Source organism: Megascapheus bottae, chromosome 12, assembly GCF_031878675.1.
Source record: "Megascapheus bottae isolate mThoBot1 chromosome 12, mThoBot2.hap1, whole genome shotgun sequence".
Taxonomy (NCBI): domain Eukaryota; kingdom Metazoa; phylum Chordata; class Mammalia; order Rodentia; family Geomyidae; genus Megascapheus; species Megascapheus bottae.
This window is the reverse complement of record NC_143520.1, coordinates 4,868,321-4,894,392: the sequence shown is the minus strand read 5'-3', so window position 1 is coordinate 4,894,392 and position 26,072 is coordinate 4,868,321. Positions and strand designations below refer to the sequence as shown.

At 39.0% G+C, this 26,072-nt stretch overlaps 1 protein-coding gene across 5 annotated transcripts in view; it reads right to left on the bottom strand.

Moving 5' to 3' along the window:
- Positions 1 to 26,072, bottom strand: part of Znf385b (zinc finger protein 385B) — a 414,848-nt gene that overhangs the window by 291,975 nt on the left and 96,801 nt on the right. For 3 of the 5 annotated variants that reach the window (XM_090342530.1, XM_090342533.1, XM_090342531.1), the window contains exons 2-3: positions 18,140 to 18,289; positions 17,210 to 17,528 (exon numbers count right to left, since the gene is read on the bottom strand). In XM_090342530.1, coding sequence (XP_090198656.1) covers positions 17,210 to 17,480 — 271 coding nt within the window. In that variant the 5' untranslated portion in view covers positions 17,481 to 17,528; positions 18,140 to 18,289. Of the gene's footprint in view, positions 1 to 3,401; positions 3,774 to 17,209; positions 17,529 to 18,139; positions 18,290 to 26,072 lie in introns of those variants that run through there. The other 2 variants (XM_090342535.1, XM_090342534.1) reach the window with 2 other exon arrangements.

Genomic DNA, 26,072 nt, shown 5'->3' with positions numbered 1-26,072 from the left:
AATAAAGCTTCAAAGCAAAAGCACAGTTTCTTACTAAAATATATTATATTAGCCTGTACAATACAGTTCTAGACAAAATAAAAGCCTCAGAATCAGGCAAGCTAACTGTTGAATTATGTAACTGTAGAAGTACAAGGAAATTGGATATTACTTTGATTGTGCAATAATCAGGTTTACGATATCTGCAATATTTCACAAGTAACCCTGTTTAGGTTATCTTGTTTTTTGCCTGTCCTGGGGCTTGAACTCAGGGCCTGGGCACTGTCCTTGAGCTTTCTCAAGGCGAATGCTCTACCACTTCAGCAACAGTAGTACTTCTGTGTTTTTCTGTGGATGTGGTACAAGGGAATCAAACCCATGGCTTTTTGTAAGCTAGGCAAGCACTCTACCACTAGTACACACTCCTAGCCTGTGAGTAACCATTTTTTATAGGCTTGGATTTAAATTCAGGGCCTCATTCTTGATAGGCAGGTGCTCAACCACTTGAGCAATACCTCCAACTTGACTTCTTGCTGGTTAATTGGAGATTGAACCTCAAACTTTCCACCCAAACTAATCTCAAACCAATATCCTCAAGCTTTCCTCATCCTTAGTAGCCAGAATTATAAGTGTGAGCCCCTGGTTCTCCACATGAGCATCAGTACTCATTTTTAAATTGAATAACAAGGTGGCTAATCCTTGATATAAAAGTGAAAGTTGCTGTAAAAATCACTGAAAAATGAAGTTCAATTTTTAATGACTTCCTAAATTTTGCTTCTAACAAAAGAAGAATTGCTATGAAGATATTAGGCAGATATGGCAAATTATTCTCCTGAGTGAATTCTATATTCTTTGTCACATAACAAATTTCACTATTTTAGGAGAATTTGCACAGTCTAATGTTTGTGAAACAGTTTCCTCTACTAAACACATTACATCACTATGAATTTCAAATGGAAATGTTTGATGTCTTTAATTTTATAATTTTCAGCTCACAAACTCAATTTGTTGAGCTTTGGGGAACTGATAAATACAAGGCATTTTATTTGTAACTTAAAATATAAAACAAAGACACTTTGACAATCTGTTGCAAGCTTATCATATGATATTCCAAGAGAATGGGAAATTTTAAGTTATTGAAGATTATGCTTTATCCATAAACAAAAACATATTTCTAATTGAAAGGGAACATATTGCACTCTTGCATTTAATAGTAACATTTTTATCTTGACTCTCTAATTACGTGCAAACATTTAACCTAGGTGAAGCCAGAAGCATTAACAAAAAAATTAAAATCCAGTATTTCAGAGGTGTTTTTAGTCCATTTTCCAGACCACACCAGAAGTAAAGCTTATTAGCATCATTCCTGTGTATACCAGAATCCATCTGCAGAGAATAAACAAACAATAAAAATCCTCCTAGATGTCTAAGTAAATCTGATCACCTCTAGTTCAAAAACTTTTAACAGGAACAATTTCAGGCTAAGAAAAGCATTCCGACCACAATTATAAGTTCATTTCCTATTTAGCATGCTGTGGAAACAAATAAAAGCTATATTCAAAAATTTTTAAATGTTTACATGAAAGAAGAAATTTATTTTTTTACTATCTTTGCACTGTTTTAATGTAAGCTTTAACTCACCTCACTCATTTATATATACACAACAAAGCATCAGTAGTTAATACCAACAGTCAATGTACAAAAGCCTTCCACACCCTGCTTCAGTACTCAAAGACGCATTACTAGACAAGCAGATGAGCGTAATGATGAATTAAGCAAAATGGTCAACATGAATAGAGTGGTTTTCTACCAATCTATTGCAGAGTGATAAATATATTTTACATTTCAGAACATTTCTATGTTGATGCCACATGTTAGAAAAGGTCCACAGTGGTAGACATTAGCCACTAGAAATCTGGAGATCTTGGATTAAACAACATAAAGAACTTTGAAGAAATAGTACATACCAAAGAATAAACGAGGCTGAAGGTAAGACTTCCGTTTTGAGGGTCTATTAGGGTCTTCCTATGTCCCCACTTTGTGTTTTTAATCTCACAGAGACACCTTAGCAGAAGCAATCGGCTTGGACAGAACACTGAAATCCTGGCAGTGAACCATAAATTGACCATTACCATAAAAGAGCTACTAAATGAGAAACCATGTGCTCAGCATAAAACTAATTTCATGCTTTCAAAAGCACACAGTGGCTTCTAGCACGCTAGTGGCCCTGGGACTTGCTGAGACAGAACGGTGAACACAAATGGATTGCTCCTGGTGCGTGCTGCTTAGTCGAGCTTTACATGTACTGGCAATAATCGGGGTTCTTGAGTCTTCTGCCAAATAAACACATGCTTACTTATCTATAACTTTGAAGCTATAAAACAGCTGCCTTCAAATGGATTTAGTAGAAAAAAATACATACACACACACACACACACACACACACACACACACACACACACCATGTGTCATGTTAGCTTCCAATCAAATAAAAATAGATTTCTCTGCAGACCTAACAGATGAAATACTTAATAAGCATAATGCTATTTGAATACCTAATAAGCCTCAGATTCCTTTTTCTTGTTTAAGAAGCAGAGTTTTGTCATATAAAATTAAAGACACCAGAGCTTAAGCAGTAGGACCCATCTCGTATGTAACAGGCTAACTTAGAGCCTACCCTGACCTAGAATTTCCACCAGGCACAGTGTGGTGATTTAGGTCTATAACTTCTCCGGGTGAGTACCAAGAAAAGTTGCACATTTAAATGATACAAACTGATATATTGTACATATCACCTCTAATTAAAATACATTTTATGCAGATATTCTGGTCATTTCCTTCTGTCATTTAGCACATCATCACTAGAAAGCAATTACTGAACATTGGCCACTGCCTGACAGGTCATAACTTTTCATTATTAATAATGCCAAACTTAACAAGATGTCAATTTCAGGATGTAATCTATTCCTCCTACTTCATTAGTTATCTCATAGACCTGACCTGGTTCCTCCTATACATTTTTCATGTCAAAGATCCCACAAAATACATTTAATTTATGGCTTTTTAATTTTCACATACCTGAAGCACAAATAACCCTGCTAATTGTCTGCTTTGGAGAATGATGGCAAATCACATAACATCACACAGACTTATTCTGAATGCTTAAAATGTAAAGATAGTCACCTACTGGGGAGATGTCCCTCCACAGACAGAAACGGATGCTCATCACACCCAATTTAAAGAGTTACTTCCCAATAAAAATTTAAAATCCTGCACTGGCTCTTTGGTTTTCTCCTTCAGATGTGTCAGCACGACATGATAAACACCACTCATGACTCCATAGTATGCAGAGCAACGCTGGGAAGAATCTGTTACAGACATTCCAGACCCCATCAGCCAAGTTTTAGAATAAAAATGCTCACCTCTGCTAGGAAGTCCACTCCACATCCTGGCAGGGCTTCCACCAGCTTCACAAGCAACCAAGTTGGCTGAACAAAAACTTCCAGGATGTGACCAGGGTAATGTACAGAGCTACCGGGACTTGGCTCCAGCCTGGTGATCCCTGAGACAGCACCACGTTATATCCCTGCTGCTCCAAGCCTTCCCAGTTGCTGGCTTCTTGTACTGCTCATTGAAAATCCTTTACACGCTGGCAACATTTTAGGGAAGGACAAGCACACTCTGAGTCATTTGTAAAGAAAGCAGAGCAATTTCAATCCTGTATCTCCATGCGTGCTGAAACCAGAGCACTGTCAACGTGCAAGTCTGAGGTGGATTTGTGCGGAGAAACAGGCAACCTAAGCCTTCATTATCAATGCATGAAATCAGCCACTGTGATCAAATTCAAACAAACCACAAAAAGGATATAATTAGGCAAGGCTCCACAGACTTAGCACCAAACGTTGTGGAATGAAAAATCCTCTTGCAAAATTGTGTAAATGTTAAAAATAGCTCAGCTTTTCCAACAATATGCAGGATACAGAGGAGAAATCAGGAGTCTATATTATAAGTACTTATCATAGAAGATGTAAAAAACGGAAATTGCTCGAGGTTCAGGGGACTTTTCTACTACCAAATGAAATCAGTAGGCTATAACAATTAGAACCAACACAAATTTTTAAATATTTGACACAGAGTTTCATTAAAGGGCAGGTTAAATATCCTTCAATTCTGAAGTGCCAGTCTCTGAATTAATATAATAATAGTAAAAGCAGGCAGGGATATGCTAACACCAAAGGAAAAATCCTGTCAATATTACTCTTAGATGAGCTCTTAAGAAACAAAGATGTAAGAGAGAAAAAGAGAATATTTTCAACACTATTGCCTGTACTCACCATTTATAAAACCTACAGCTTATACAACCAATGTCTCCTATCGACCAAACCCAAGTTTAAACCTTTACCTTTTAGAACATCCTTCCTTTTCTTTTCTTTTTGACTAGAATAGAAGATATAAGAGCCGTCTGACCCAGTCTTAAAGGGCGCAAGGTACTTATATCCCAGGAAGTAGCAGCAATGACAAAATATAGAGCTTCGATGTGTGTGTATGTTCAAAACACAAAAGAACATAAAAAACTTGTCAAAAATTGACACACATACACAGAATTCTTACTAGGAAGCATCAGGCAAGACAGTTAAGTATTAATGCAAAATTTTATCATGGGTTTTACATTGTCACAAAGAATATAAAGGAAGGACAATCATTGTCCAATAAAGGCACTGCTTGATTTTAAGGGTCTTCTATAAATGACTGGGCTCAGTTCTAGAACAGCTACCACATCTCTAGGGGCACACTGAATAGTGTCTAAAATCTAAAACATCTGTGTGAAAATAACTGCTGCACCTTAACATGCTCTGATTGACACAGCGGCCCTATGGAACGTCATTACACAAAGCAGTGACACAGGTGTCCTCACTGTTCCTAGCATCGGAGGATGCTAGTCAGATACCTTTCCTTGAAGATTTAGCTACTTAAATTCCCTTCTGCCTGCTTCTCCCTCCCTCCCCCGCCTCTCTCTCTCTCTCTCTCTCTCTCTCTCTCTCTCTCTCTCTCTCTCTCTCTCTCTCTCTCTCTCTCTCTTTCTCTCTCTGTATTTGTATATAGGTATATGAAGCTTGTAGAGTAACATATGAATAAATCATGAGAAGTGACATTAGACATCTAATTTCAAAATTGTTCAGTGTCCTCTTTCTTCCCTCGCCTTCCATTCTTCCTTTCTCTGTCTCTCTGTCTCTGTCCCTGTCCATCAGACATGACAATATTCCAGTAAGAACAATATACCCTCAAGCCCTTTTATTCTTATCAACATGCAAAGCTTCCTTCATCATAATTCTTCAATTCCTTACTTAAAACTTTGGTAACTGGTTCTACATTGCAAAAGTCCAGCATTTTCATATTTTCAAAAGGCATTCCTCTGCATATGCTGTGAATTTTATATCATCAGTGGGGCCAAAAAAACAATTCTATAATCAGGCATACTAATATTTCTGTGATTCCTACTAGATGTTATAAATAATTACTATAGTGAACATCATATCGGTTCAGATCAGTTTTTACCATGAATATATATTATAAATCCAGTTTTTAAATTTTATTTATTTATTTGTTGGTTTGTATATTTATTGCCAGTCCTGGGGCTTGAACTCAGAGCCTGAGCACTGTCCTTGGGCTTTCTCAAGGGTAGAGCTCTGCCATTTCAGCCACAGCACCACATCCACACACACACATATACATATATATACATACGTATGTATATATATTTATATATGTATATAAACATGTATATATATATATATGTGTGTGTGTGTGTGTGTGTTTCTGAGGAATTGAACCCAGGTCTTGGTGCATTTTAAGCAAGCACTCTACCACTAGGCCAAACTCCCGGCCCCACATATCCAGTTCATAAAGTTTTTTTAAATGTAAGGATTAAGATGAAAGATTGGGGATCTCCATAATTCATCATATTAGTAGGACAGGCAAAATATATAAGAGAGGGTGCTATTAAGACTAAAATACAAAGTAGAATAGAAATATGGAAATATCACAAGATGACAAGAATAGGAAAAGCCATATTGGATTATTAGATTAAAAAAAATCACACATTCATTCATTACCTATGTTAAACCTACTATTGTGACTTAGTATATAGACTTTTGATATTCCCACCTCAAAATCAAAAAGAAATTTTAAAAGGAATGACAAATTTTCAGAATGAAGCATAAAACATTTGTTTATCCTACACTTTTCTTATTTGCCCATAACCAAAGTACCTAGAATCCTAAACAGCACATGTGACACCATTAGAACCCCAAATCTCAGCTTTGCTTCATGAAATAAAGATCCTTATTTTACCTGTCTGAAATTTCAGCTTTTATAGGGATTCTTTAAAATCACTGAAAAAAAATAAATACTAATGTTTTTATCATCAATACTGTGACTACTTAATTTTCAAATCAATTTTAAAAACATGAACTTACTTTGAGTTCTTCCTATGAGCCAATTTCCCAAATAAATACTTTTAAAACTGAGTTTGTAATAGAACTTTAGCACAGCAAGATATGGTCCCTAAACTTAAGACCTGACCTTGGTCCTACAGAATATTAATCATCCTCCAAGAATATTTTGTTTGCAATTTGTGCCTAGTACTACTGAGGAGAAATTGCAGAAGACATTTATATAAATGGAAGCCTCCATTGGTACTAGATGAAATATATGGAGATATGTAGCTTTAATCTTCTTCTAGAATATCCACAAAGTCATTTTCCATATGAAGGAAACAATTTATCTTTTCATGAAATGTTTCTTTTCTTAACAACAAAAATGCTCCCCAGGTAGTTGTAGCCTCTTCATGTAACTGGTTGTCTCAGAGGATGGGTAACATTTCAGGATTAAAAAAAAATCATACTTACATTTTTTATCATATTCACATAACAACAGATGAACTTCCAATATCTACAGACCAAAAGTCTTTGGATTTGCCAGGCAGACTGATCAGAGAAAAAAATCTTAAGGTAGGTCAACATGATATGGGTACCTTCACATTCAGTGGATGCAAAAATAATGTATCTGGCTTTCTTCGCGTGATTAAGAAGTGAGTAGACATGTTTCACATGTAAGTGTCAAGGATAAACACAGACGAACGGCCACCTGTCTGATCAGCTTCTTGATATTTGTGTAAAGAAAGTTGATCGGTTAAAGTGAAAACATTCATCCTACAGAAAACTCATTAATTTTGCATCGTCATCAAGTGATCTATCTACTGAAAACTTTATTCTTTCGGTTAGTTTAAAACAGATAACATCTATTTCACAATGGTGTCAATGATATACATAATTCCACATTTCACATGGTGTCAAATATGATATACACAAAAAGTCATAGTCCAGAGTACCCTTAAATTATGAAAGCTCACTGGAAAAGGTCCAACCATACCTTTTTTATTTTAAAATTTCATTCAAACTCCTTCCCCTAGAGTTCTGCATTTCTATAACCAAGACTCTGCTTTAACTTTATTTTTCAGTACTAGCAATTGAACGTAGGACAAGTATTCTACCACTGACCTATGGCTCACTTTACCACCTACACAAAACAGGGGGTTATTCTGTAATGATTTTTTTCAAGTCTATTTTATATGACACCACCCAAAATGGTGGTTATAATCTGAGCTTTCATCCTATTTTGAAATTTCTCATCGTTAAAGAACTTCAAGCTCAACAAACCTTCCAATATAAATCTCAGTCAAATTTCCCTGGGAAGGGCAGATATGGGTCACCAATAAAATCCTTGCTTAGAACAAGAGTCACAATTTGGTAATAAAAATTAAGCAGTGATCAATTCTGTGGAAGACAAAGATTCAAAATGTATGGCAATATTCGTTGGATCCTCTCATCACTGGATCTCCAGTGGTCCAAGAGACAATTCCTGGTCTCCTGATAGGAACTGGGATTTATGCTAAGAGAAGCAAATGCTCTGTTCTAAATGGTCTACTTAGGCTTATTTCATCCAAATCCTTTCATTTCTAATGTCAATACCTCCAAGAAAGCCATAATAATTCATACAGACACTGCCTCATAAAAAAGAACAAGCAAAAGTTATTCTGTGAAAGAAGCTTAATAGATTTCTAATGAAGAGGTTTGTACATGGTAAATAATTTAACCTACTTTACTCACACTGAAATGACTTACTTAGTGTCCTCCTTATAGAAACTCACTGATATTTGATCAGTGATTTGTTAGACTTCTACCACAGTACTTGTATTTGCAAGAATCATACATTTTCATTGAATGATAAAAGGCTTATTCATCAAAAATGAAGAAAAAGTTGGGAGTGGTAATCAATACCCGTAATTCTCAACATTCTGAAGTAAAAGGCAGAAAGGTTTGAAAGATCTTTTTTTTTTCCAATAGAAAAAGAATCTACAGCAACCAACACACACACATATACACACAACATAAAAATAAAGAAGTGGAAAAGACCAGCATATAAAGCAACATGCTTACTGTAAAAAGTTAGCAGCAGTATTATTACATTAGTGTATTCTGGTCCTGTCTCTGTATCTTTCACACAAACAAAAGTTTGTATCATTTAACATTTATGGCCATACCTAGCATCTCAAATTGTTTTCCATACCTGGAGTGATATTACCATTTTTAAGTAGTTATTTTTATTCTTCAATTCTGGAGAAAGAACATACCTACACCTGAACAAGTGCCCCCCACACACACATATGCAAAATCACCCCTACAGATACTGACTAATGCACAGAAGATGCTCAGAAAACCTACCAAATGAGTGTATTCCTGCCTTCAGTGAATGTCCACACATACCCTTGCCCCTTTGGGTGGTATTTTTGTTTCTTTCCATGCACTTCTATTTCTTCTATTAAATGATACAAGAAAGGAAAACAAACAACAAACAAAAAACCCTTTCTTTGAATAGTCTTTTGTCTCCCTCGTGTGGCGCTGCTGTAGCATTGCAGCTTCACTTCAAAGTTCTTGGGAAATGTGTGGGAAAGAGCATTTAATATTTTAAAAATATATGAAGATGCAGGGTGAAAAGGGGGCCAATGTACTTAAAACTTGTACATAGTTTAATGAACATAGCTTCTATTATCTGGCCCTATTCCCACAAGCTAACAGTAATTTTCTTAAATTGTGAATAGCAATGAAATAATGATAGCATTAGAAGAGGGGGCATATTTGATCAAAATATATTATATACATAAATAGACATGTCACAATAAAACCTCTTTGCATATCTAGTATAGGATACAGGGGAAAAGGGGGAAGATACAGTGGGAGGAAAAGAAAGGGAGGGAGAAGCAGACAGGGAAGAGGGATGGATTGGAGGCGAGAGGTAGAAAGAGAAGGACAAAGGGGTAGATGGAAACAGAGAGAAAGGAGATAGAGAAGGAGGGAAGAGGAGGAGAAGAGAAGGAGGAGATGTGAAGGAGGAAGATGAAGGAAAATGGAAGGGGGAAAGAGGAAGTAAAGAGGACACACATACACATTAAAAGAGAGGGGACAATAAGTAAAGATCTTGGAAGCACTCAGGAGAAGCTCAGAATACAGCAGAGACTCTCATGGTGTTCAGTGTTCCAAGAAGACACACCATCTTTACATCTTGTTCTTTCCCACTTCCAAACCATTCTTTCCACTTCCTGTTGTATGATACTCAGGGTTTTACCTTGTTGGTTTTTTTTTTCAGCCAATCAATATTCACAATTGGAAACATACCCAGCCTGAGAAAGCCTAGCCTCACCTCTCACTGCTCAGAAGTAGCCAGGGTATAGCCAGCAGCCACTGCCCAATGTGTATAAGAAATAGTGTTAAAAACTACTGAAAAAGCCAGGTGTGGTGGCTCACTCCTGTAATCCTAGCTACTCAGCAGGCTGAGATCTGAGGATTGTGGTTTAAAGCCAGCCCAAGCACTAAAGACCTGGAGACTCTTATCTCCAGTTAATCATTAACAAACAAGAAGTTAGGCTGTTGCTCAGGAGTAGGATGGTAGCCTTGAGCTGAAGAGCTCAGGGACAGGGCCCAAGCCCAGAGTTCAAGCCCTATGAAAACAAAACAAAAACAAAACCTACTGAAGGTGTGAGCTGCTGCTGCTTCAAGACTGAGTTCAAGACAGGAACAGCAGTCACATATTTAACCCACAGAATGCTGGGTAAATTAACACATGGGCTTTTTTTGTGGTGGAAGTCCTGATACTTTCCAGGCACCTTCTCAAACTTTCAAACTTCTCTTGAGTTTCTTCTTAATTCTCTCAGTTCCCATCCCATGTTCACCCTCAGACAGGATGAACTATCTCAACTCAAGATTCAGAACATCCATCAATCCCTTTTGGGGGATCACTTTCAAATTTTCAACCTAAAATGAGAATTCTTTGTGAATTTTTTGAAGGTAAGATAGAAAATGAATGCATTCGCTCCTACATAATAGGGTAAAACAAATGGTAAGTAATAAGGAAACAGGCCAGAAATCTTTTCAGATCTTTACTTAGTGAAGAATCTGTTTCAGGAAGCTAGGAGAGGTGCTTCAGCATGCAGAAGGGATCCCTGGAGTTGGACTTTTACAAGGCCTTTTAGTTCTGTTTCCTCATCTACAATATGAGGAGACCCACACACCTCACTGAGCTGTCAGTGCTCATGTTGACATGGCAATCTTCCTCTCCAGTGCTCCACTAGCCAAGGTTATCTGTGAAGCTTCCCAGACTGTCATAGTGAAAGAGAAGCTCCATGCCCTTGGTCTGACCTTGTTTGGTAGAAGAGGGGTGGTACAGGGTCAGGGTCTAACTCTCTTGTTTCACTATCTTTGTTGTGGCTGATGTTCTACCACTTCAGCCATATGTCCAGCTTGATGCCTCACTGTGTATTTTGAAGATGGAGTCTGGAAGTCTTCTTGATCAGGTTGGCCTCGAATTGCAATACTCCAGATAGCTTTGCCTGAAATTTCCTTTTTTTTGTTTTTGTTTTTTTTTCCAGTCCTGGAACTTGAACTCAGGGCCTGAGCACTGTCCTTGGACTTTCTCAAGGCTAGAACTCTACCACTTGAGCACTACTTCCAACTTTTTTTTTCTATGCATGGGGTACCAAGGAATTGAACCTGGTTCTTCACGCATATTAGCCAAGCAGTCTATCATTAGGCCAAATTCTCGGTTCTGAAATTTCTTATTTTTACATACCATTTGTGCTAAAGCATAGCCAAAGGAAGGATCAGAGGTAACTACCTAAAAGAGAACCCCTTGCCATCCTAAAACAATAAAAATTTCGCCCTGAAAGCCATAAATTCAGATTCTGTAACCATCCTCCAGGAAATATGAATCTTCACTATAGGCATAAACATTCCATCAGAACACAGGGAGAATTGGGGCAAAATTAACATATATTACTTTCTCTGGTGAGCTACCTGAAAGGGGGAGAGTATCAGGGAACAAGAATGTCACCAACTGCTGGCTAATAGGTGAGGAAAACCTCTAAGAATAAAACTGGGCTTACCACAGCAACAGTCGGCACCCAGAACTTCAAACCTCAGTTGATGATGGCTCAGCTTTCATATTAGGTCCTTGTTGAGCAGCAATCTCTAAGCACAAATTTGCCCTATCTATCCATCCCAGTCTACGTACACAGATGGGAGGCAAGAATGTCAGATTGAACAAGTAGGCCATAGAATCCAAGCCTCCCTCCCTGCAGCAGGTCTGAACCTCTTCATTGATCTGTCAGATATGACAGCTCTTGGGAATAGCACCTTCTTCACAAGTCTGCCCGGACAGTTCTGTGAGCAACCTCCCTAGCACTGTGCCACACACGGGAAGGCCTTCTTCCCTTCACTGTCCACTCTCTGTCTTTGCTGCTACAGTAGTACTGCGGAAGCAGAGGTTTTCATAAGGCTCTCCGGGGACAGGTCTGGGAGTCTGGTACCTCCATTGCTCTGAAAGCATCCTTGTATTTCCTAGGTTATTGGATGCCCCAGAGAAACACAAAGGAACATAGAAGACTTCTTCCTCTTCCCTGACCAATTGCCGGATGGACAGCTCATTTTCCAGACACAAATCTACTTTAAGGTGCTAGACTGATCATCTTAAAGGGCAATTTGGGGCCAGGGGCTTCAGAAGAATCTGGAAGTTCAATGAAAATTCCAGTTCTCTGCCTTCCCTTAGACTTCCTAAGTCACTAACTCAGGGGGAGCCCAGAAATCTTCAGTTTAATAAACACTCCAGGTAACTCCAGGACATATTTAGAGAATCACTGAGTTAGACTATGATTTATTCACCCTAATGGCTCTAAATTACTTAAGTTCTGATTCCCAGCAGGTGAGAAGGGTGAACAGAAGACAGGTGGTGTGGACAAACTTGGGATAAGGAGGAGGGGTCAGGCTTCAGATAGCACAGGGCAGGAGAAGGCTCACTAGTCACTCTCCTTTCAGAGTGCCTATATCATTTCATGTGAGGAGGTATTAAGATCTCTTTCAAAAACTTAGATTTTCTAAAAAATTAATTAGATTTTCTATTTCTTTAGGGAGTTGTAAAAATGAGTTACAACTCAATAAAACAATTTATAAGTACAATTCATCTTGATCAGTATTACTACTTTTTACTTAGCCATTGTAAAAGGTAATACAAAGAGATCTCTTTGTATTTCTCGCATTTTCCTATTGGCTGCAGACGCTGAGTATCTTTTCATGCATTATTTTTCTTCTGTTTGCTCTCTTCTGAAATGTCTTATCTATTGCTAATTTTTGATAATACTGTTTGGGTTTACAGTGTTCTACGTATTCTAAGTATTAGGCCTATTTTAGATGTGTTTTCAAATACCTTCTCCAATTTATAGATTGTACTTGCATATTACTCACATGACATTTTATAAGGCAAAGTTTTAGGTTTTGAATGAGTTTAGTTGGACATTTTTCATTTTACACAACATGCTCTTAGATTTAGGTCAGAAATCTCTGCAAAGTCCTAGGTCCTGGAGATTTTAATTTTTTTCCATGTGATCATTTTGAGAAAAAAAGATATAGTTAATTTTTATTTATTTTTAATTTTTTTGCCAGTCACGGGCTTGAGCTCAGGGCCTGAGCACTGTCCTTGGGTTTTCTTAAGGCTTGAGCTCTACCACTTGAGCTACAGTGCCATTTCTGGCTTTTTTTTTCTATGTCTGGGGTACTGAGGAATTGAACCTGGGTCCTCGTGTATGCTAGGCAAGTACTCTACAACTAGGCCAAACTCCTAGCACCTAGTTAGTTTTTTTGCATGTGTAGTCATCCTATTTTCTTCAACTTTTCTGAATTCACTTATTATTGCTGAAGTTATTTTGCTGATTTTTCAAACTTCTTTTTTATGTATACACTAGTATACTCTCAGAAAAGAAGATAGTTTTCATTCACCTTTTCTAAGCTGTTTGCTTAATTTTTCTTACTTTATTAGAGATTATAGAAGTCCAAATGGTATCTTGAATAAAAGTAGCTACAGTGAACATGATTTTCTTACTCTAGATCTTAGAAGAAAATCCATAGCCTTTCTACCATGTTAGCTGTAGGCTTTTTTTATAGGTTATCCTTTAAAACAAAGGCAATTTCCTTCTATTCTAAATGAGTATTGGATTTTCTCAAATGCTTTGTAGCAAAATTTCTGTATCAATTAATACAATCATATTAGTTTTATTCTTCAGTTTTTTTGTATGCTAGATTTTTTTTTTTGCCAGTCCTGGGCTTGAGCTCAGGGCCTGAGCACTGTCCTTGGACATTCTTGAGGCTAGAGCTCTACCACTTGAGCCTCAGCACCACTTCCAGCTTTTTTCTATGTATGTGGTACTGAGGAATTGAACCCAGGTCTTCGTGCCCAGTATGTTAGATTTTACTTATTGATTTTCAATAAATAAAACAAAGCAACCTTCCTAGATTCCAGTAATTATTCCTGGAATAAATCGGCCTGGCTATATTTGTGTACATTACAGGATTTAGTTTTCTTATATTTTCTGGAAATATTTAAATATAAATTTATGTCAGATATTAGGTATCTTCTTTCTGCTTTTGCTATCAAGATAATAATAGTTTTATAAAATAAAGGAGAACAATTTTCTTATTTCTTCTAAAAGTAATTGTGCAAAATTGATGTAAATTCTTCTTTAACACTTGATAGAATTCTCTACTGAAACTCTGACCTGTGGACTCTATTTCCAGCTCCACAACCTCAGTATTCTAACAGACTAACAGATGAAAGAGGTGGCATCATTTAAATCAACATTATTATAACATCTTTCCACTTTGGGCATGAGACAGGTTATGATTAAGTATGTTAGGGCTATGGTAACAAAGTACTATGGACAAGATAATATAGTCATATACATTTATTATCAGAGAGTTCTGGAGACTAGAAGTCAGAAATCAAGGTGTCTGACAGGTTAGGTCCTTCTGAGCACTGTAAAGTAAGTGTCTTTTCTGAGCCTATTTAATGACTATAGGTGGCCATCTGTAATTTTACTTTTGTGTCTTTTCAAATCATCTTTCCTCTAGGTCTATCATTTTATCCAAATTCCCCCCTTAAAAAAAATAAGGTCACCAGTTACTTTGGATTAACGATAACTATAATGACTTCACTTTCAATAAATTACCTTTATAAAGACTCTACCTTCAAAAACATCATATTCTGAGGTATTGGAGGTTAGGGCACCAACTTACCTATTTTTTAAGGGCACCAAATTCAATGCATTTTTATTGTAATTAGTAAAAGGGTTACATGATATTTGCCAGATAGAAGGTGCATTAATTCACATACATTGATACCCTTTCACATGTCTTGGTACCCAGTTCCCTCCCTCCCCAACAATCAACGCATTTTTGTGTTCAAAGTCAAGCAATGGGGATAAAAATTTGATTCTGGTATTGGGGTCTTTAACTCAATACCTGATATAACATTTCCATAATCGCTTGTGGTATCTCAGCAGGGAAATCAAATTCCCTAGCACCCAACTTCACCTACACTGGTCAACTCCACCAGATGCAATTTTACAGGATAGATTCTGTATTTGTCATCAAGCCACCAACACAAGAACAGAGGAGAAAATACAGCACAGGCTTTCCAGGGCTCCCATCATTGGGGAGAGAGAAGAACATATAGTTTGATATGGGAGCATTTTACTGCCAAGTGGGATAAGTTGAAAAATAGAGCTATCTCACAAGAGACCTCTAAAGCCTAAGGGACTACTATGGCCCTTTATACACAGAGACCTTTATCCATCTGAGACCCACAGAGACAGCCAAAATCATAATTATCAACCAAGAAGAGCATGTCAACCTGGCCAAAGCTGAAAAGTAACCACCACAACCAGTCACAACCTCATCCCTGCACAATTCCTCACCTCCTGCATTGAAAGGCAGGCTGTGGCAGAGGCAGAGGAAAGGGACTATGCCGGTTCTCCACTGTATGCTCCAGGAGCCATGTAGCCTGAAACATTAATTTGGCAATGAGATCAATGTCGCATAAATAGAATTAATCTTCTACATCAAAGAGTCCTTCTGAATATACAAAAGTGAGAAGTTATGGGCTGAGAGAGTGTTAAGAGAACTGATACACAGCAGGAAACAGAAGTCTGATAGATCAAAACTGTGAAAAGTGGTTGGAAAGAAATGGAACCATGTTGGACTTGCTCCCCATTGATTCAACACTTAAACTAGTAGATAATGTGCATACATAACAGCACGACGGTACAGTCACTTTACTTCCTTTGTCTTGATGAGTATGTTACCATGGACAATTTCCCATCATTAACTATTATCTAAAAACACCACTTTTAATAACTATAGTGCCTCGAGACATTGAGATACAGATGTTGTTCAAACTTTTCTCAGGTTATTTGTGCTGATTTTGATACTAGTTTTTAAACCTTATTCTAGCCATATTCTTAATAAGAAAGCACATCAATGGAAAATCATATTTTACTATTGTAACAGTACATCATCCTTTTTCCTATAAGTTTATTTATGCTCTTTCAAAGTACAAATAAGCATGGATGAGAGAAAACTGTCTCATCAGGTTAAACCATATACTAGGCAATAAGAAGTTGGTTTAGCTTGAAATGTAAAAAGTATTTATTTTTGGCACATTCATACAATCTACATTTAAAAGCCATATGGATCACAGTATAACTTATCAAAATCAAGAACCATATAGCAGTACTGAGTGATTCTCTGCATCATCTCATTTTAAGTTAAGGCCTCATAATCAAAGCCAACTCTTTTTTTTTTTTTGTGGGTCATGGGGTTTGAACTCAGCCTGAACGCTATTCCTGAGCTCTCCAGCTCAAGGCTACCGCCTTACCTTTGAACCAAATCCCATTTCCCATTTTTAGAGGTTAATTGGAGATAAGAGCCTCAGGTCCTTTTGTGCCAGGGCTGGCTTTGAACCTTGTTCCTTAGATCTCAGCCTCCTGACTAGCTAGGATTACAGGCATGAGCCACCGCACCCATATCAGTCTTAAAATTCAGAGCTCTTCCACCACTTCTAGGAGGTGGCTTCTCTTGGCCTGATTAGAAGACTGATCTTCTATAGTAATCTTAAAAACTGTGCTTTCATAAGGTTCAGCAAAAAAAAGCCACTGGCAACCAAAAATGTGAAGGAGAAAGAGCAATGACAGAATAAGATGATGGCTGGAAAGGCAGTTTAAAACTCAGAGCAAATGCTGGAACGCAAAATTCCTAACGTTCTGTTTCTACCTGGCTCACAAGCAATGATTAAAAAAATAAATGTAATTCTGGTCAGAACTCAGATGTGAGCCTGGTTGATTTTGGACAATGCCTGTTTCTACTGCAGAAACTATCACACATTGCTGGCAATTCTTTAAAAGAATATGACAAGTCTAATGCACAAGATTAATACTTGCTGTCTGCATCAGGAGATGTTATAAATAAAACTGTAGCCTTTTATATTCTATCAAGTAGTACAGCACCCAATGGAAAACAGATAAAGAAAATCCCAGAATGCCTAATTTTGCAGAGATGGTTAAAAAATTGACATCACTGATCCATTTTAAACACATTTCCAAATATAGTAGGTTTAGACATCTTGAAGAAACAGAAAGACTAAGGTGCAATATGAGTGCACACATGCACACATGCCCGTGGAAATAGACTGAGAAGAAACAGATAGCATCTGATTCCATCTGCATGGGAGAACAATACAAATCATGGGAGTAGCTGGAAGAAAGAAGCAAGTGGAGTGCCAGGCCCCTTCCTACCTGCAGTGTCGCTGGGGCTGGGACTGGCCACAAGTGGCCCCGAAGCCTGGGCAGGGGGTGGGAGCTGCACATCACTCAGCTGCTTCACTCGTTTGCGGTGGGACTTGCCATTGTAATGGACCTGGGTCTGGGCTGCAGAATTCAGCTGGATGTTACACACCTCACAAAAGGAGAACAGAATCTTCTTTTTCTCTTTATTTAACTGGTCCTCAGGACTCTCGTTCTTTATCCCCTTGTCCTCAAAGCCCCGTAGAAAAGTGGCCATATTCATAATTCCATCATCATGGTGGTTTATCAGGGCTTAAGGAGTATTTCACACCTGAAAACAAAGAGCACAAATACTTGTAAATTCATATGTGCTTTCTTCTCATGGAATCTTTACTATTATTACTAGTTTAGCCTCAATATCTCCTGAAGTAAGTCATCAACAGTACATAAGCGAGTACAGAAGGTCTGAAATTGGAGGCTCGTTATCTGGAGCAATTTAGACCTCAACTTCTTCTTTTCTCCTATCACCCTCCACTCCCTTTGCTCTTTTAACTCCTGCCCATCCATGATATCTTTGCAAGTACATGGCCCTCTCCAGAAAACCCATTCTGATCCACAGACCAGAAACAGCCTGATTGCATGCTCACCTACAGCTGTGTGAATGTCCTTCACAGCACCTACTATGGGTATGTGAACTTATTTGGTTTATGTTTGTTAGGGTATAAGCTCTATGAGGACAGTATCCTCATTTTTGTAGATCCCTTAGGCATAGAACTCTTCCTTTTATACAACAGCCCTTCAAATATCTACTGAACAAAAATAGAAATACAGCATAGGAACCCAAACCTGCACAGATGTGTGGATACAAATGTGCATCTAGCCCACATACGTCAGCACACACTGGGAGTAACAAAGACTAAGACAGATCAGGGGTGCACTTACATTGGTTGTGACGTAGAAGCCCCTTCACAAGCCAGCCAATGAAAATATGTGCATGTTTTCTTACAGATGTAGTAGAACAAATGTTTTGACAGTTTCTGATTATCCCATAAATATCAATTCAATGTTTGAGAAATTTGAAATGCAGAGCATCTGAAATACAAAATTAGTAGAAATATAATTTTCTCATAACTGGTACTTGAAAGCAGTAAAAAATAAGATACAATTTTATTTCTAAGTGCTGTGTTCTTCCTTCACTTATTTAAATAAGGGTCTAGTGATAATTGTCTCTTCTTGAGGAAAAATTTCAAAGGGAGCTTTCAGCACCTTGAGACTCTTAGATGATAAAGTCTGCCTTAGCCTTTTATTTTAAAATAATGAAATTTTTATTTTAGCTAATACCAGAATTACTAGTCTTTTCATATCATTACTGTGATCATGGCAAAATTTTCTTTCTCAGTTTGAATAAAGAGAAAGCTCCTCTTCAAGGACACTTGAACCAGCTGAACTTGTGGTCACATACTTCACTGAAATCCCAGCCACTCAGAAGGCAAAGTCAGGAGGCCCTCAAGTTTGGGGGAAGCCTGAGTTACATGGCAAGACTGCCTTCAGAAGATTTTATGAGCAAGCAATTTGGAAAAATTAATGACAAAGAGTATTTGTAAGGAGGAATGGGCTGGAGAGGACAGTGCTGTGCCATAGAGGATAAAGGAATTGCATCATAGTTTGTGATAGATTACTGCCCATGTGAAACACTCAGGGAGCTGAAAGATTTGAACCATTTTCATCCAAATTGGTTTGTGGAATCTGTGGAAATGAGAAGCAAGCTCACATTCATGAATTGAATGACTAAAATTCAGAAATTCCATAATCAAAATGACTGATCTTGGTTTTAGGTATACACTTTTGCCTCATGAGTCCATATACCTAACTGTGATGATTATTTGAATAGTTTCAGTTTGATTGATATGTAATGCATATTTGTCCCATTGAATAATTTACCTGAAGGCCACCATTTAAAACCAATTGTACAAAAAGTAAATTTAGCTCACCCCAAAAGCTCTCTTTTTTTTTTTTTTTTTGCCAGTCCTGGGCTTGAGCTCAGGGCCTGAGCACTGTCCGTGGACTTTCTCAAGGCTAGAGTTCTACCACTTGAGCCTCTGCACCACTTCCGGCTTTTTCTGTATATGTGGTAACAAGGAATAGAACCCGGGTCTTTGTGCATACTAGGCAAGCACTCAACCACTAGGCCAAACTCCCGGCCCCCAAAAGCCCTCTTTTTAAAAATCTACTGAAATGATAAGCATTTTTATAGATAATCTGGAGAAAAATTTCAATCATTAAAATGTGATTTGAACTATACATCTATAAATATGCTATTCTTTAACTCTAAAAATATTATACAACTAGAAAACTGTGGGGACTCCTAGCTAGTGGTGTAGGAGCCCCGCTGCTTGCCACCTGTGCTTCAGCACATACACACTCAGTGATGCAAGCAGTCCAGAGCCAGAGGGCGCCTGGCCCCTCCCGCCTGGAGTAGGCGGTCCCGATACTCCAGGAGAGCAGGGCATGTCTCAGGACACCTTTAGCTGATGGTTGCATTCAGGGATGTCCCTATTTGATGACATGGCGGCCACCACTTGATCTGTATTTAGCGAGCGTGTTTTCTAAAGGGAGCCTGTTCCCTCAGTAATCCTCTTCCATGCTTCCTTTACTTGAGGCCAAGTTGAACCCTCAACATGGCCTTCTGGAAGCATTCCCAGTAATTTTTACTCCCCAGGCTTCCTTTATCCTAAGTCAGACTGCAATCCACCCCGGTGGATCTGGGAACTATACAGCCTAGAACCACTTCAATGTCAGAAGGCAGTTTACTTTCGGGGATACATTTTTCTAGGATAAAAATCCGCCTTTTATGATAAAGCTAAGGTCAGGGGCAACACCAATGCCTTGCATGGAATTCAGATCTCCTCCCAGGCCTTAATAGATACTGGAGCTAAAAGAACTTGCCTTAGGAAGCAGGAAGTTTCCGCCTCCTAGAAACTCCACCACAGGCCCAGCTCCAGGGTTCAGGAGACCTAGCAGCATCTTCGCAAGGGCACACCCTCTGCCTTGGTGATAACCATTCAGCCTCTGGTTTTAGAGGACCTGCCCAATAAACTCTTGGGACGAGATATGGATGTTGCAGCATTCTACGATGACTGCATTATCTATGAGAAAATTGGCAGAAAACTGCTCCCCCAATTCTAGGGGCCACAGTCTCCCACGGTTTCCATTTCCCCCTATGGTTAACTTGGAAATCACATGACCCTGTCTGGGTGGAGCAGTGGCCTATTGGCGGGAAAAACAATTGGAGCTACTAAAATTAACCCAGGAACAGCTTCAGAATTCCCCATTTTTATCATAAGGGTCAGACAAATACAGGTTTCAAATACAGGTTTCTTCATGATCTCCCCACAGTAACTATGCCACCAAACCAGGGCTCCCAAGTCTTTCAACAATTCATAATAATTTGTATATTTATGCTATTGAGATAAAGGATTGTTTTTTCCTTAAGCAGTGGTCTTCCTTTACTGCCCCTCCTATTACAAGCCTTTTCGGAAAAGACACCCAGGTTAAAAGCAAAGGCCTCTGGAGGTAAGTAGACATCGGTCAACCCACCTGTATGTCTGTATTTTTTTCTAGAAAGGGCACTGTGGGCCGAAAACGGAGAGGAAAAGCTGGATGAGGCAACTTATCTAAGGCCTGGGTGGTCAAGGGATGTCTTGACCCCCTTCTAGGGTTCTTATTGATAACAGGGCATGTCTGAGAGGACATGTGGGTTTGAGGTAAGTGTATCTGACCCAGCCCAATTTTCTTTTTGTTTTTCTTTCCCTCTTGCTTGAGAATGGCCTCCGCTGGCTGGCTACCAGGAAACAGAGATCTCCATTGGAGAGGTGCCCACTGAGTTCAAGGCCACATGGTCTTTCTGTCACTCTGATAGTTTAAGGCCAGGCATGCCATCAGAAGTTTGGGGATTACTTAAAAGTCTCTGCTTCTCTGTCTTGTCCTTACATGTTTTTCCTTGGGCAATTTTTCCTGTCCGGTTTTGTCTTTGAAATTGGTATCATTCCTAAATATGGATCCTTGTGGTTTTTGTGTGTGTGCATGCGCATCTTTTATATCTATTTGAATCTCTTGAAAACTTCAGAAAATGTACAGTCGATATTAATTTTGTGCGCTTTAAGATGTTTGAGTGTGAATGTATGTGAATGAGCATGTTCAAGATTATACTTGTATACAAGTATACAAGATTATACTTGAAACTACATACAAAAATGGGGTAGTTGGTTAAATCTAAGTCTAAACTCCAAGCAAAGTCAAATGCCTCAAGGAATTATTGTATTGTTTTAAAGAGGAACTACTTTAAAATCTAGTATTGTAATGCATAGAGCTGTTTACATTGTAAACATTGCATTCTGTTTAGCAAAAAGGCATCAGGAACTTGGAATTTATTTCCTTGAGTTTAAATTTGGAGATAAGTATCAGAAATTTGAATGTGAATTTATCAGTTTCAAAAATTTTGCCTGTCTGTTTTTCAGAAAAGACAGGGCTTCATCCTGCCTCTTCCTTGCAGACTGACATGGAAATCTGATGGTAAAATCAGTGATGTGATCAGCATTTCTGAAACTTGCCCCTAAATGTATTAAATTGGGGGGAAAAGGGTTTTAAGAGAAATGTTTAACTAAAGTATTATTAAAAGTTTTAAAGAAAATTAGAACTGGGTTTCTGGATAATATTTGGAAGTGAGGTTATCCTAAATGTTTGTTTCAAAAAAGAGAAAAAGAGTTCAAGTCCAGCAACCAACCAAGTGAAATGTCAATGGGATATTTATTCCTGTGTGAGAGATGGGGTGCCAGATCCTAGAGTCACTTGAGCTTGGCCATCCAAAATTATCAGCGCCAAGAGGTCATTAAATAGTTTGTAAGCATGCCTTACTAATGCCTGTGTCTACTACTGAACTTGTCAGTATAATAGTGGGTAGTTTAAACTTAAGGCTGTCAAAATACATGGGTAGTTTACAATCATAATTTTGCTCAAAGCCCTAACTGAGCAGATTTTGGGTTGACACCAGCCACAAACTCAGGGAAGAAGCTTGAGAACCTGAGGCTGTGCGCCTACCAATCTGTAAAATAGGCTAAGCTTTTTGGGTCCCTGGCCAAGTATAGAGAAAACGCCCCTGAATCAGCTTGAAGAAGTAACAGAAGTTGAATCTTTGCCCAGATTCCACTCCTGGGACTTTAGCTAGCCCACTCTTGGCCATAGGCCCCCTCAAAAAACAAATATAATTGGGGGGATACAGGTACCTAAGGCATGAGGCCTCAAGATAAGCTCGCTGACGCTTTATTTACATTGAACTATTAAATTTCGATTTTAAAGGATTTATCCCTGCTTATAAGCATTGGAGCATGATGCTACCTCGTCCAACCCCCTGCCCCTTGTCCGATGGAAGGATCTGATCACTAACACCTGGCAGGAGCCAGCTCCTCTATTAACAATGGGGCGAGGGTTTGACTCATGTGTGCCATTATAATGAGGTGCAGACTGGGAACTCTATGAGGTTGGCCCCGGCCCTTACCAGGATATACAGGTGTAGACCAGAAGATAGAAGGGTTTCCTTTGTGGACGTTGGCCATCCCCCCTACTTAAAATGTCCATTTGGGTCTGCCAACCCTACGGGTGAATTGCCTGAAGAGCTAGAGTGGTAGTCAATGACGGGTAAGATCCCCTGAAGGGGACAACCTAAGACAGGAACATTCTGGAGCAAGGCAAGCACCTGCTAATGAAACAAAAAAGGGGGAGATGTGGAGCACGTCACATCAGGGAAATGGAAACCTATGCCGTAGAAAAGGAGGCCTAACTCGTGGCCCAGCGCTCACCTACCATACCTGGCTGAGATGGTGCCTGCTGCCTGGTCAGAAGGCATGGCTATGGTTTGTGACATAAAGTAAAGGCCACCTCTGGGATAGGCCCGAACCCTTTCGCCCTCTGGGACAGAGAACTTCTTTGCATAACTGTTAACTCTCAAGTTTCAGAAGCAGGCAATCTACAAGTTCCTGCCACCATGAAATGGCCTCTCAGCGACACCACCACCAGCTGCAGCCAGCTAGCCTGAATCCTGCCTCCACCTTTGCAACCTCCTCACCAGTATGGCCCAGGACACCGACCTATCTAGAAAAACTGCCCTGGATGACTACTCTGCCAGTTATGGATGCACAGACGCTGCCTCCACACTCTCCTCAAAGCTACCTCATCCTATATCTACCCCAGCATGGGAACCAGAAGAAATGGGAACTGTGGAGGCCCAGAGTAATAAACTTGACTCCCAAGCAGGAGACCATGATATGATTATGAACAATACAATGCTTCCCTCAAAGCATGCTAAGGAGGACATGGGGCTGTGATTCCCATTTACCCCAGTCCCATCTGAACCCTCTTAGCCCTAGATCTCTTTGGCCCACCATGCTCATTTCCACAGCAGCATGACCCTGTTTGCTTTAGCTAAGTTGATTGGGTTTATCCAGGATTGCCTGGATGCCATCTAGCTAATGTCTTTGCACACTGCTTAGGCCCCATCCTACATTCCCTTATGAGTGTACATAAATAAAGAAAAAGGAGGAACTGTGGGGACTCCTAGCTAGTGGTGTAGGAGCCCCGGCTGCTTGCCACCTGTGCTTCGGCATGTACACACTCAGTGACACAAGCAGGGAGCTAGAGGATGCCTGACTCCTCCCACCTGGAGTAGGAGTTCCTGGATACTCCAGGTGAGTGGGGCGTGTCTCAGGACACCATTGGCTGACGGTCGCATTCAGGGAGTTCCCTATTTGCTGATATGGTGGCCACCACTTGATCTGTATTTAGTGAGCACGTTTTCTAAAATAAAGTTAGATCTGCACCAAGAGTCTGGTCTCCAGAGTCTAGGTTCCTAGGATTATTCATGGGCTCTGTTGCCATCTTATCCTCTCCTACACGTCCGAGAAGGACCCCAACAGATAACACCATGCCACACAGAAATTATGTTCAAGTACCCATAGTATGTTCTCAAAATATTAAAATTTATCATAACTCTTAGTGAACTAATTGATAAAATAAGCTCATTGCTATTGTGCTCTATCTAAAACACTAATAGAGTATAAGGCAGTCCAGTAATTTTTTAACCCTGCAACCGTCAAATCAGGAATCTTCTTACTTAATTGTAGAAACCTAGTTGTTACATTTTGAGTCATTAACCAAGATCCTGGGCATTTGCATCTGAAACCTCAACCACTTTGAGACGTCTAGCCTAGAGTACACTGTGAATTAACACATGACAGTTCACAGAAAGAAAACACACAAATCCATGTTTCATTTAAAACCTTAAGCAAAAATAGATACATTTTTATAGTATAAATAAAAACCAGCGTTCTGGTATTTTACTGATTACTATTGGTCTTAGAAATATCTTCTACCTTATATTTACTTAGATCTAGATATTTCAGGCAGGAAATCAGAAACCTTAAAAGGGAAGGACTGCATGGAATTCTCCTGTAATTCTTCAAATTATCAGAGCTCCTCATCTCATACCCCTGATTTGCCAACCCTCACAGCTTTCCTCACAGGTGATTCATGAAGACTAACAGCACGTACATGGACCACTGTGGGGACAGCAAAATATTTTGAAGTTATTTGTTTTCACCAAATATTTATTAGGCATAGTTCTGTCTCCACAAGAACTCTCCTGTTGGGCACTGAAGGTTGCCACCTATAATCTTACCTACCCAGAAGGCTGAGATCTGAGGATTGCTATTCAAAGCCAGACAAGGCAGGAAAGTCCATGAGACAATTATCTCCAATTAACCACCAGAAAACTGCAAGTGGTACTGTGGCTCAAGGTGATAAAACACGAGCCTTGAGTGAAAAAGTTCAGGGACATCATCCTAGGTCCTGAGTTCAAGCCCGAAGTTCAAACATATAAAAATGGAAAGGATTCCCCTCCACTCAGTGGCAGAATAATTTCAGTTCCCATTAGCAGCCACTTGTAACAAGAGTATATTTAATTCAGAGGTCTTGGGAGAATGACTAGAGGTGGTAGAAAGGCAAGATATCCGTGTCTACTCAGACCTTAGATGATAGGATTTCTAGGAATATATTGTGTGTGAATGATATGGTAATGGTCTGGCAAAGGTAAGTTTAGAATAAAATTTTTTAAACATTTTTTAAAACTATAAATGACATGTTTCCCCTGAATGGAGCAGATGGATCTTCAAAGGTGTCCAGTTTTTGACACAGCTATAAGCCACATTTTGCTATGTATTGCTCAGAAGGCTTATGTGAAAGTGACAGTTTGAAAAATAGGTTGTGTGGCTCAGATGCTCTATGCACTTATGCTATCCTATAAGACCAGGTAGACAACTCCTTCTTTCACTTCCAGGAGAGATAAGATATTTCTATGCAATTGAAGGAATAAGAAAAGGTGTGTTGTTGAGTTGCTTTCTTTGGGAAGAACTGATAGATAAACTGGATGTTCAGAACACATTTTGAAAGAAGGATTTTAAGTAGCCCAGAAGCAACCAATGTGTAACTTTTCTAAGGTAATATCTCTTATCTAGGAAAAGTCCTATAATGAGGAGTTAGCCAGTTGTTTTTACAATAATGTATAAATACAAAGAAACTAAAGATAGGCATTCATTGACACACAGGGCTATGTCCCTGGAGAATATGTTTCTGTGGGATTTATTACCTCATTCCCAACTCAATTAGCCAGTTTTATCTGCTTTCAATTGTCCCCTAACCCTTAACCACCTAGAGTGCAACTCCTTTTGAAATTTAGTGGGGTTTTTTTCTAGACCTGGGCTTGACCTTAGGAATTGAACACTGTCCTTTGACTTTCTCAAAGCTAGAGCTCTACCATTTGAGCCTC